Source organism: Equus asinus, chromosome 6 (genome assembly GCF_041296235.1).
Source record: "Equus asinus isolate D_3611 breed Donkey chromosome 6, EquAss-T2T_v2, whole genome shotgun sequence".
NCBI lineage: Eukaryota > Metazoa > Chordata > Mammalia > Perissodactyla > Equidae > Equus > Equus asinus.
In genome coordinates, this window is record NC_091795.1 from 56021335 (window position 1) to 56035353 (window position 14019).

General features: G+C 36.1%; 1 protein-coding gene across 16 annotated transcripts in view; it reads left to right on the forward strand.

The window, feature by feature from the left end:
• Positions 1-14019, forward strand: part of CCDC88A (coiled-coil domain containing 88A) — a 123488-nt gene that overhangs the window by 48018 nt on the left and 61451 nt on the right. For all 16 annotated transcript variants that reach the window (XM_070512084.1, XM_070512085.1, XM_014843014.3 and 13 more), the window contains exons 7-8: positions 320-460; positions 5732-5904. In XM_070512084.1, the coding sequence (XP_070368185.1) occupies positions 320-460; positions 5732-5904 (314 nt within the window). The remainder of the gene's footprint in view (positions 1-319; positions 461-5731; positions 5905-14019) is intronic.

A 14019-nucleotide genomic window follows, 5' to 3' on the forward strand; every position in this document is an offset into this window, starting at 1 on the left:
AAAGAAAAGTTCAATTGATTTTGTTAAAGCAGTTGTCAGACATATCAATATTACCTTCCTTTAGGAATGTCTTCGATTAAATATTTTATGTTTTAATTGACTGGAAAATAAATATAAATTTATTTAAAGGTTATATTTAGTAAAAATTTTTAGTAGTAGCCTCTTCCTCACTCCTGAATCTCAAATGTTCTTTAGACATCATATTTGCTTTTCATATTTTTATTATATGGGGTATTTGAGTTAATTTTGTGCTAAAATGAAACAGATTTTTAAGGACTAGTCATTTTTTAAATTGTTTATTTTGGTTGTTTTTCTAAAGGTAACCCATAATCAGGAAAATGTATTTGATCTGCAGTGGATGGAAGTGACTGATATGTCTCAGGAGGAAATAGAACCACTCTTGAAAAATATGGCATTGCATCTAAAAAGACTTATAGATGAGAGAGATGAACATTCAGAGGTTTGTAAATTTGTTTCAGTATATTATGAAAGTTTGCTTTCCAAAAAAGAAAAAAAATTGATATTCTGTTTCTTAGGGACAGATAGTAAAGTACTGTATGTCTTTTTTGTGCAACACAAGAACCAGAAAGGGTATATAAAAGCCCCAAATTGCTAGTAAACAGATTGCAATTAGGTTTTCTTTTCTCCTTTCCTTTTAAGTTATTATTCTGATTTTGTTCCCGTGTGTTTTTTAAGTCATCCCCATAGTCTGGCAACAGTACAAAAGTGTGAAACTGAAAATATCATTGATGTAAGTGGAAAAATCATTGCCTTGAAGCATAAGAATTTGCTTAAGCTTAATTTCTTAATTTTATTGCCACATTTTGAGGTTGGAAAAATAAGTGTTAATAAAAGGAGAATAACAGGTGTTCTGAATCAAATGTCCCACAAAAGATCTCAAATTTTTGTAGTCAGTATAATGAGGTGTGATTTTAAAAAAGAGAATTATTATAAGTGCCTTTAAAAGAGTACTTTGCGTTTTAAAAAAGACTAAAATTGCACCAGATCTTTTGCCTGCACTCTTTGAAAGCAGCTTATAATTTTTAGAGGAGTCTAGACTTCAGTGCATGTGGTAGTGAGTAATATTTTCTTAATAGCTGACCAAAGTACTCTGCCATTCAGGAGAATGTATGGCTTTGATCTCTTGTTTCATTTACATGGGAGAGACAGTTTTGAGCTTATTTATAGAAAATTTGATTACTCCTGGGACTTATGAAAGACTACATAGAAGAAATTCCTAAATATTTTTTTCTGAACAAAACTTTCTTGTCTCTATGGAGTATATTAAGTTCTGATGGGGATTTTCAGTTTTTCTTCAGGCCTTAAACGAGAAGAAAATATGGAAAATAAAAAAATATTTTAGAGTGACAAATTTTTTAAAAAGCTAAAGCTGTAAGGCTAAAGGAAGAAAAGAGTGAGTTGAAAAACATCCCTAGCATATGTCAAACTTATTCTGAGATTTAGGTCATTTCATTTTCAATCTGATTTTGGAACCATATGCTGTATCTTCTTTTTATTTTAGTGTCTTTTCACTACTTTATTCATTTTGTAGAACTTCCCTCTATTTGTATTTCAGGATATTAAAGGTATTTTGAAAGGTGTCCTCCAACTTCTGAGGAATTACTTCTATAAATCTATACTTTGGTTTCATGTGACTGATGGACATGTATGAATTGTTTGATCTCACATGAAGTGATTAAATGTGAACAAAATACTTGTCCTTACATGATCTGTGTCAAAACTAAAAGGGATATGAAACACTATATAGAGTGATTGTTTGAAAAACCTCTTAAAATTTATTATCCTGCCTGATTAAGCATTTTAGTTGAATTTGGTTTTCAATTTGGGTCACTAGTAGACTAATTAAAAAAGATAATTTAAAATAATTGTGAAAAATATTAGACAAATCTAAATACAGTATGTAAATAAAATAATTCTGTATCATTCAAGTGGAGTGAAACAAGTTCTTATTTAGATTTTCCCTTTAACTTTTTTCTGTTTTGGTTGATCCTTTATCATAATTGTTTCACTTTAATCTAGGAAGTTTAATTTAGTAACCCTGTTTTTAATTGCTCTTTACTTTTTTATTATTAATGCTGTGGAACAAGTATTTCTTCAGTTCTCTCCTTTTACTAAAAACCAAATAGGAGATTTTAATGAATTTAAGATCTTTTTTGTTGTCACTATTTATTTTCTGCCAAGCTTTGTGGTATAAGTTTATCACATACTATCTTATTAAGTCTGCACAATAACCCCCCATTTGATAGATACAAATACTTGATCTCAGAGAAGTTGAGTAACTTGCTGAGTCTAACTCCAAAGCTTATGTTCCTAACCATTATAATACCTTTGCCTAAATCCGTGATTGCGCCGAGCACATCTCTCCTTCTTTTCCTTAATAATGAGTTCTGTAAGTAAAATTACTGTTACCTGAACGTTTTTCTTAGCATTGATGTATCTTTTTATGTTCATTTTTCAATGTATATTAATAAATGCCTGCTTTTTGCAAGATCTTGTGCTAGAGTGCTTGGGAGCAACAACTGACAACTTTCGAAAGAGAACCAAAGATGTTACAATCTAATAGGGAAGTTATTTTAATAAAATAATTAACTATAACAATAAATTTTGAAAGTGTTAAGTACCTTAAAAAGACATATATATAAAGCCTATAGGAATTTAAAGAAGGAAGATGTTACTTGCAGCTGTTAGTGGAATGTCTAGGATCAGAAGGATCAGAGAAGGCATATGAAATGAAAGTTAAGCTTTAATGACATTTCCTGTCAGACTTTTTGGAAAATGTTTGGGGGTCTTGAGCTCAAGAAACTGCTGCCACTAGAGAAAGGTCAAACTGTCTTTAATGGAAAATACCTCTGAATACTCTTAATTCTTAGTACCTGGTTTCTTTTTTAAAAATATTTTGCAGCCCATAGTTCTTTTGTGCTCTGTTTGTTGGCATTGGAAGCCCTTGATATGTCCATTTCACCACCTGCTAAGTTCAAATGTAGTGTGTGTCTTCAGTACTTTCCTTCAGTTCTCCATTTTGTGAGTCACTCAGTTAAATATTTTTGAGCAGCTCTTTTTGTGCGCAGTACTCTGCTGGATATGATCAGAGATACAAAGGAGGCGGAACAAAGATTGTATCTTTTTTATTGAAAACAAAAACTGTAAATGAAAAATATAAGGTAGAATATAATTAAATTCTAATTTGTGTGTGAAATAAATGTTTATTAAATACTTAGTATGTGCAGGTACCATTGTTAGAGTCAGGGGATGTTAGAAGGCAAGATTAAAGATAATTGAGGGGCCAGCCCCGTGGCCGAGCGGTTAAGTTCGTACGCTCCTCTTCGGCGGCCTAGGGTTTCACTGGTTCGGATCCTGGGCCTGGACATGGCACCGCTCATCAGGCCGTGCTGAGGTGGCGTCCCACATGCCACAACCAGAAGGACCCATAACTAAAAATATACAGCTATGTGCTGGGGTGAGGGGTTTGGGGAGAAAAAGGAGGAAAAAAAAAGTAGCATTGAAAGAGAAATAGAAGGGTAGCAAGAGAGAAATGTAATTTTTTCTTTCTGAGATAGAAGAAACTTGTATATCTTTGAAGAACAAGGAGAAAGAAGCTAACTGAAAATGTTATAGAAGTAAGGAATTTGTGTTGGGAGAAAGGGATGCATAAAAATGGAGGCATTCATCTCAGGTGGTTTTGTTTCTTTGATAAGTTGGAGGAGAGGTCATTTGTTGGAAGTGATGATACCAGTTTGCAGTTGGAGGCTTAAGTAGAGAGAAGAGAATAAATATATTTACAACAGCCAAGGTGGGGAAATTTGCCAGGAATCAGCAAGATTTCAATAAAAGGATTGATGGGCATTGGAAAGAGCTTAACTGGAAATGAATGGCAAGATCTGTAGTAGGGCTATGTATTTTTTTCTCTCTCTCTTAGAGTTCTTTATCAGCTTGGAGTAGGAATAGAAAAAAACTGATGGTAGGTAAGGAAAATGACATACTGTTAGAGTCAAACTTGAATTCCTCTTATACCTATCATTAAATGTGTGACTTTGCTTAAGTAATGTATATGAGCCTCAGTTTCTTTATGTTTAAAATAGACATAATAACTTATGTTGCTGATAATAGTATTGGATGAGATCTTGTTGGAAAATTCCTTAGCTAGGAGTTCTATAAATATTAGTTCCCTTTTCCTTTTCCCCCAAAGGGTGAGCTATAGTCAAAGATGGCATGGTAGTGTTAAATTAGAAAGTACGGGTGACATTTAAGGGCCTAATTGTAGTTCCAAGCCGAGTAGGAACTCTAGAGTAGCCAGGAATAATCCATTTGATTGAGCGGAAAGGGGGGAGTCGGATGATGAAAGCTTCAGGCATAGATATGGTGACTTGGGAGTAATGCTAGTAAAGAAGGGACGGCACAAAAGAGGTATGATTCCTTCACTGGAGAACCCTGTGTATATGGAATAGGGAATGGATATGGAATTGTACCAAGAACAGGAACTGGCAAGTCACATTCTGTGATTTCTCAATAGGCTTACTGGAATCTTTGAAAGTGATAGGTGGACAGACCTTCATTCAGGTGCTGAAATATATCCCAAGGATAAAGAAATGAGTTCTGATGGTGGTTTGAAAAAAAAAAAGAAAGAAAAGTAGTGATTAAGTGAGGGGCAGTATAAGACTTGGTGATGAGAAACAAAGTGAGGATGGTGATTCCATGGTCCCAAGGTGGTAATTCCACCTATTCTGTCTGGAATAGAAGGACAGTTGAAATTGTTATAGAAGACAATTTCTGCTTGCCTGAGAAGTTTTAAAGAAAAGCAGAAATTGGTTTAGAATAAGAGAATTTTCCAATAAATTAGTGAAATGGAGAAATATGATTGAGTGAGGTACATGTAGGTTAAATAGCTCTTAAAGTTCAGGTTTAGGATAAGTAGAGGGAGATTTGTGCCCCATGGAGGGTCTCTAGAGAAAGAATAATAGAAACATTGAGATGGAAGCAAATTGAAACTAGTATTGTAAGAGAGCATAGTTTATGGAGTCAAGAGACTGGCCTGGAGTCTTGGCAATGCTGCTAGCTACTAGTGTGATCATGGACTATTCAATCTCTCTGCTTCAGTTACCGGCAGAATTAAAAGATTGAGGGATCTGTTAGATCTCTCTGAGGTCCCTGTTTACAATTCTAGAGCAGTGTTGTCCAATTCTGCAATTATGGTAAGATTGTATTTCTGCACTGTCCAGTACAGTAACCATTAGCTACATGTGGCTGTTGAGCACTTGAAATATGGCTAGTGTGACCAATGAATTGTATTTTAACTTTTTAAATTTGTAATTAAGTAACCACTTGTGTTACTGTCTACCATATTGGACAGCACAGTTGTAGACATATCACTCTTGGGTTAATTTCTTTCCTATGTGAAAAAGTCTCTCATGCCTTTCCAACAGTTCCTATCTGGTCTAGTTATTTTACCACAATTGATTTCTTTTGTTAAAAAATTAGAAACAGAAAAATACTAAGTTTTGTTCTAGTGTTATCTACTAAATAGCTTACCCATGAACTGTTGAATGAAATTTTTAAAAATGACAGCTAAATATGACAAAGTTATTTTTGACCAATGAATTGTTTTTGATATTGTAGTATAGTACTTAGACTCGGTATATAGTGTTGATGTGTTTAGTTCTCTGATATGTAGAATACTAAAAGTGATTCTGTGGTTATTTCTATATTTCCTTAGACTATAATAGAGCTCTCTGAAGAGCGGGATGGTCTTCATTTTCTGCCCCATGCCTCTTCATCTGCACAATCACCCTGTGGATCTCCAGGCATGAAGCGTACAGAAAGTCGACAACATCTGTCAGTGGAACTGGCAGATGCTAAGGCCAAGATAAGAAGACTTAGGCAGGAATTGTAAGTTGCTAATTTTCAAGGCTCACTGAATTTATATGGTCGTAAAGGTGACCTAAACAATATTTTTAGGCTTATGGAATATAGATTAGTGGTTCCCCATTGCTAGCCTGTTTTCACTAGTGTTTGACAAAATGAGAAAAATAAGGAGACTGGCATGGGGTTTTCCTAATGCTAAATCTTACCAATTGAAAGGGTGCCCTTTTTTCTGAGTTATGTCCTTCCTATCTTTCTAGTGTTAAAATATTCTTTCTTTTATAAAATAGTGTTCTTCCTTGGTAAATTGGGGTCTCCTTAATTTTTTTTATTTTTACATTCCTTGAAATATGAAATACTGGCAGCCACTGGTACAGAGCAGTAAGTTTAGCTCTTTTAAAATTAGTATTATAAAAGACTGAATTGTTGGTATACAGTATTACAAAAAAATAATTTTGTGTATCTTCTGCACTGAGTAATTAAAGTGCCTGAGCCATGTACGAAGAAATGGTAAATATTCAGATTGGTTAGTGCTGATGAAATTATATTTATTTAACTTTCAAAGATTATTGCAGAAGTCACTAAAAATATCACATAGGCATTTCTTGGTGAATCATATGTAAAGACAGGACCGCTATCTCCTGGGGATCTTTTATTTTGCATTTTAAAAAGAACAAAGGATTTTTGTGTTTGGGTTTTTTTTTTTTTTTGGTTTGTTTTCCTGGAATTTGGGCTTCAGAGTGTAGATTTTAAATTTAAAGCTACAATATAGCAATTAAGTTTATTTACTGATTATTTAAAGCAATTGGTTTAAGAAAGTGATTGAATATGCAAGGTAGAAAAAATATACGGTCTATAGGAAAATTTGAAAACAAAAAAATACAGCTTTCTTGGTAGATGTCTGCATTATTATGTATCTATTGAAATGAACACGCCCAGGATATTCTATAAACAGCTGCACTAGGAAAATTAGGGAAGAGATTGCTGTTATTAGTTTGACTGACAGTTAATGGATAGCCTAAACAGTGAACACTAGTTTCTTCCATATAATTTAGTACAATCTTCTCCAGTCTTTAGATAAAGCATGCAATTAGAACTGCAATGATGGCTGTGAATTCATTTAACATTTTGCATATTAGAATTTGATTTTTAAATAAAATTTACTTGGCCATGGAATTTATTAAGACTCCAAACAACTTAAAGAGATTGATACAGTTTATGCTCTCATATGCTGATTGGAAAATGTAAATATGAATATTTTTAACGGGTAAATGAATATTTTTAACAGGTATATAAATATCACAGATACAGCAGGTATTCCCGGTAACTAGCATTGCATCACATATCATCTAATAGCTTTGATGTCCTTTGAAAAACTGTTCCTTCATGGATTTCTTCTAGTAATATTTGTTTTAAGTCATTTTCTTAGGACGAATCTTTACTAAAGTGATGAAGTGCGGAAATCATGGTGGATAAAAATAGTTCAGGTTGGGGCCAGCCTGGTGGCGCAGCAGTTAAGTGCACATGTTCCACTTCTTGGTGGCCAGGGGTTTGCTGGTTTGGATCCCGGGTGCGGACGTGGCACGACTTGGCAAGCCATGCTGTGGCAGGTGTCCCACATATAAAGTAGAGGAAGATGGGCATGGATGTTAGCTCAGGGCCAGTCTTCCTCAGCAAAAAGAGGAGGATTGGCTGCAGATGTTAGCTCAGGGCTAATCTTCTTAAAAAAAAAAGTTCAGGTTGCCATATACCTAGTGAAAATAAATAATTGTAATGAGAACATGCAAATTAACTAATAACATACTTATGGGTGATACATCGTAATATAACTGCTTTTGATTTATTAACATATAGAGCAAAAGTATAATTTGCGATTTGGATGTAAGAAGTAATTCCTTATACATTTCATTTTAATGTAGTAGTTAACACTATCAAAGATTTCCTTTTAATAATTCTCTCTGCCTCCATGGATCCCATGTTTTCAAAGAATTTTTCTATCATATAAATTCTTCTTTTTTTTTTTTTGAAGATTTTATTTTTCCTTTTTCTCTCAAAGCCCGCTGGTACATAGTTGTGTATTTTTATTTGTGGGTCCTTCTAGTTGTGGCATGTAGGACGCCGCCCCAGTGTGGCCCAATGAGCCATGCCATGTCTATGCCCAGGATCTGAACCGGCAAAACCCTGGGCCGCCGAAGCGGAGCGCGCGAACCTAACCACTTGGCTACAGGACCAGCCCCTATTCTTTTTTTAAATAACTGGTTTATTGAGATATAATTTATATCAGAAAATTCATCCTTTTAAAGTGTACAATTCAGTGATTTTTAGTATATTCGTTTAGTATATTATCACACACTATCTAATTTCAAGACATTTTCATTATCCTAAAACGAAACTTCATACTGATTAGCAGTCATTCCCTCTTCCCCTTTGCCTTTGGCTCCTGGCAACCACAAATATACTTTTATTTCCATGGATTTGCCTATTCTGGACATTTCATATAAATGGAATCATACATTATGTGGCCTTTTGTGGCTGACTTCTTTCACTTAGCATAATGTTGTCAAGGTTTATGTTACTGTAGCATTTATCAATACTCCTTTTTATGGTTGAATAATATTCTATTATATGGATATGCCACATTTTGGTTATCCATTTATCAGTTGATGCACATTTGGATTGTTTCCACTTTTTGGCTATTATGAATAATGCTCCTGTGAACATTCATGTGCACATTTTTGTGTGGACATATGTTTTCAGTTCTCTTGGGTATATACTGAGGAGTGGAAATGCTAGGTCATATGGTAGCTCTACGTTTAACCTTTTGAGAAGCTCAAAATATTTGGCTACACCATTTTGCATTCCCACCAGCAAAGCATGACGGCTCTAATTTCTCTATATCCTCACCAATACTTGTTTTTGTACACTTTTTTGATTATAGCCATCCTGGTGTGTATGAAGTGATATCTCACTGTGGTTTTGACTTTCATTTCCTGGTGACTAATGATGTTGAGCATCTTTTCATGTACTTATTGACCATTTGTATATCTTTGGAGAAATGTCTATTCAAAGCCTTTGTCCGTTTTTAAATTGTTGTGAGATAAACTTTTAAACAGATCAGTGAAATAATGTGAAACTGAAGGTGTATTAGAAGTCTGCATAGCCTGCAGTTGAAACCCAAAAGAGTTTTGATCATTTCTGACTTGAGAGAAAAAAAATGGTGTCAGGAAGATTTCATAGAGATAGTCACATTTCGGTTGATGATAGGCATTAACTAGGTTGAAAAGGCTCAATTGGTTATTCTAAGCAGAAGAAACTGCAACAGTTCAATAGGATATAAGCAGGGGCATGGCAAAAAATGAAGTTGAAAATGATGGAGTGGATACGTGGAAGGTCACCTGTGCTTTATTCAGAAGTTGGGACTTTGAAAAGTGGGGACCAATTGAAGACTTTTTTGCATAGGAGAATAACAAGATCAGATTTATGTTTTACTAAAGAGATACTAGCCTAGTGGCCAACTCTTAGTGTTCAAATTGAAAAAGTGAATTCTGGTGGCAGTGTGAAGGTGGATTGAAGGACAGTCCACGCAAGAAGTGGCATAGGCCTGATGGAAGGTTGTAACAATGAGGTTGAAGAGGAGGTAAGGAACAAGGCAGGGTCTTTGTATAATTCCCGCTTTCCTGTAATCAGTGTCTATCTGGATGGTGAATGTCATTCACTCAGGGAACATAAGAGAAAGAAATAAGACTAAGATGAAAGGCAAGTTTAGTTTTTGACATATTCATTTTGGGGTACCTTTGAAATATCTCTGTGGAAAGGCTCATTGGATAATTGACTATCTGGTCCACAATGCAGAATGGAGATTTGAAATCACTTGCTTACTGGTACAGAATAACATGCAGCCTATAAATAGTAGTTGAAACCTTGGGAGTAGATAAGACTGCTCAGGAAGAATATGAAGAATGAGAAGGATGTAATCTGAAGAACACAAACATTAAAAAGGGGTTTAAGTGGTTAAGGGCAGACTTCACCATTTATTAGCCACATTACTCAGTTTCTTCATCCATAAAATGAGACTTCTGAAAATAGATACTCTAGAGAGATACAGCATTTGATCAAGGGCATGAGCTTTAGAGGCATTCTGCCCAAGTGTGAATCCTGGCACAACACATCTTAACTGAGTGGCCAAGTTACTTAATCTTTCTAAGGCTGCTCAGTTTCCTAGCCTGTTAAGTAGTGGGTTGTTGTGTGAGGTAAATATGTAAAGTGAACAGTGTCTAGTACATAAGTGTTTAATAAATATAAGCAGCTATCGCTGCTACTATTTCTTTAGAAGGCTCTTGTAAGGATTAAGTGTGTGGCGGAGTGTAAGTGCTTAGCCTGGCATAGGGGCTGGCGCAGTGGCACAGCGGTTAAGTTTGCACCTTCCGCTTTGGCGGCCCAGGGTTTGCCAGTTTGGATCCTGGGTGCAGACCTACGCAACACTTGTCAAGCCATTCTGTTGCAGGCATCCCACATATAAAGTAGAGGAAGATGGGCATGGATGTTAGCTCAGGGCCAGTCTTCCTTAGCAAAAAGAGGAGGACTGGTAGCAGATGTTAGCTCAGGGCTAATCTTCCTAAAAAAAAACGGTGCCTGGCCCAGATAATGAGAGCTTGATAATTGTTAGCCAAAAGATGGGCACAGAACGTGAAATCAACAAAAGGCTCAGAGAGACCTTGCCTGTGCCTGTGCCGAACCAGCGGTTCTCCACACACCCAATTTCCAGCGTGACATGTCGCACACCGACGGAGTGGACATGGGCAGAGCAGTGGTGGCCAGGCTCGGACTGGGGCTGCTGCTTCTGATGCTGCTCCTACCCACACCGATTTATTCAAATCAAACAACTGTTGCAACAACTTCAAGTAACTCCTCCCAGAGTACCTTGGCTGCCCCAAATACAGCTAATGCCACCACCAAGACAAGTGGTGGTGCTCTGCAGTCAACAGCTAGTCTCTGTGATCTTGTTCTCCCTTCTACATCTCTACTGTTAAGAGACTCAGGCCAAGAAACATCTGTACTTCCCCATCTTCTAAATATTCTAAGCCCAATCAAAATGGCATCTAGATGTCCACTGTGGCAAGGAAAAAAACAGGACTTCATCAAATCTGCTAATTCTACACCTTATTTTATTGACACAGAATATGTTGAGGATCCCAAATTTGATTGGTTTGAAGAGCATGTGAAGGGTTTGACTAGATGATGAATGCCAGTATTAAATTTCCTGGAGTTTCAGGTACAAGATGAAGAGAGACAACATCTAAAAATTTTAAGAGATGATTTCTTTGAAATGTGGCTTAAGAAATATGGACACATAAAACTCTACCTTGAAATAAGAATAGATTTTACCTTATCTAGAGATAAAGGATGGGATGTGGAACAGATCCAATTTTCGTTTGGTTCTTTAAATCTATAAGGCCATAAAACGGGTAATATAAAAAGCTTCCATGATTCTATGTACATTAGAAGGAACTTCCAGGTGTTACTGTAAATCCTCAATGTTTTGTTTCAGCAGTACTAATTTAATGCCAGTGTACTCTAGATAAAGTTTTACATTGTTAAGCTATCACTGTTCTCTTGAGAACTGAACTCTTTCCTCTCAGGCTTTGAATTTGACATTGCATCTGACTATGTAGTAATTGGCATGTGCCAGACTAATGATGGATTGGAATCTACCCTAAATCCAAGCATAATGAGTAAATTTTGCTTATATACTAATCACCTATATTCAGTAAGAGCACCAGATTCATTTAGCTGAACTGATTCCAAAGAATAGAAGTGCATTCACCTCAGCTAATTTCAAAATGCTTTGTATTTAGCATATGTTGGATACTTTTTACAATTTAAAAAGTGATCTGTTTTGAAGGGAAAATTGACAAATCTTGAAATTAAAAAGGTAAATATATGAAGAAGCTGAAACTGTAAATCAAGTATTTAGCAAGTGGAGATTGGAAGCTTAACTTGCATTAAATTCAGAAAAACTTTCATACTCTTTTCTTTAAATACTTTTTTAGAAAACTATGAATCCGAATAGCCACATTTGGAACACTTTCTGTTATCAGTCAGTATTTTTAGAGTTCGAACCTGTTCTTAAAGCCTTAACGTGGGCTTGATTCTGGAAAGTAAATATTTTCACAACTGCCTCGATGCACAAAAACTTTTTTAAAAATAGACACTCCCTGAAATATTTTGTTTGCATTGTTACACACTGAAGCTTAGATGTTCCTCTATCTAATATGACCACAGTAGTCTTGATAACTAGTCATTTTTTTTCCCCACCTTTAGAAACCTACACTGGAACAACAGTCTCCAGCAGATCTTGAGCTACTGTGTATGTGAATGAACATTCCCTTTTGTTTCACATCTGAATGCTATACCTCTACTTTGGATTGTATATTGTGTTTGTGTATTTATGCTTTGATTCATAGTAACTTCTCATGTTATGGAATTGATTTGCATTGAACACAAACTGTAAATAAAAAATGGCTGAAAGTGCAAAAAAAAAAAAGAAAAGAAGCCTCAGACAATTAATATGTAGAGAAGTAGAAAAACCTTTAGAGTGGGGAGTCATGGGAGCCAAAGGAGAGAGAGCGTCAAGAAGAATGGAGTTAACTGTATTAAATTCTTCAAAAAGATGTGAAAATAATCCATTGGATACAGCAATAAGGAAGTAATCAACTTTATGAAAAACAGTGTCAGTGGGGGGGTGTGGATGGAAGCCTCACTGCTGTACATAGAATGATCAAGTGCAAAAAGGAATTATTTTATTAATGAGGCTGGAACTCCTGGATAACTCTTTTGGACAAATTATTCAAATTCATCACATACACCAAAGTGAATTTCAAATGGGTTAAAGAGCCAGATGGAAAATTAAATAATGCTGAAAGAACCAGAAAGAAAAATAGAGAATATGTATATGTTCTCGAGGTGGAGAAGAGCTTTGCACGAACGCAAAAGAAGTGTTTATAAAAGGTGATTGTGGGGGGGCTGGCCCCGTGGCCGAGTGGTTAAGTTCGCGCGCTCCGCTGCGGGTGGCCAGTGTTTCGTTGGTTCGAATCCTGGGCGCGGACATGGCACTGCTCATCAAACCACGCTGACGCAGCGTCCCACATACCACAACTAGAAGGACCCACAACGAAGAATATACAACTATGTACGGGGGGGCTTTGGGGAGAAAAAGGAAAAAATAAAATCTTTAAAAAATAAAAATAAAAAAAAAAAGGTGATTGTGGGGGCCGGCCCCGTGGCTGAGTGGTAAGTTTGCGTGCTCTGCTTCCGTGGCTCAGGGTTTTGCTGGTTCGGATCCTGGGTGCAGACATGGCACTGCTCATCAGGCCATGCTGAGGTGGCATCCCACATGCCACAACTAGAAGGACCCACAGCTAAGAATATACAACTATGTACCGGGGGGCTTTGGGGAGAAAAAGGAAAAATAAAATCTTTAAAAAAAAAAGTTGATTGTTCTGTTTGTATAAAAAATGTTAAATATGTAATCATCTGGAAAAAATAAGTGAATAACATTTGACAATACTCCTCAGAAATTTAAACATAGAATTTTCTTGCTTTTTTTTTTTTTTAAAGATTTTATTTGTATTTTTTTCCCCAAAGCCCCCCGGTACATAGTTGTGTATTTTTAGTTTTGGGTCCTTCTAGTTGTGGCATGTGGGATGCAGCCTCAGTGTGGTCTGATGAGCAGTGCCATGTTCGCGCCCAGGATTTGAAGCAGTGAAACCCTGGGCCACCAAAGTGGAGCACGTGAACTTAACCACTTGGCCACAGGGCCAGCCCCTTAAACATAGAATTTTCTTATGACTCCACAAATTCACTCCTAGGTATATACCCCAAAAACTGAAAACAGGAATGCAAACAGATACTTGTATGCCAATGTTCATTGCAGCATTATTCCCAATGACCAAAAGGCTGAAACAACCCAAGAGTCCGTGAACAGATGAGTGGATAAACAAAATGTGCTATAGGTATACAATGGAATATTATTCGGCCATAACAAGGAATGACATTCTGATACCTGCTACAGCATGGATGAGCCCTGAAAACAATTTGCTAAGTGAGATAAACCAGATACAAAATGACAAATATTGTATAATT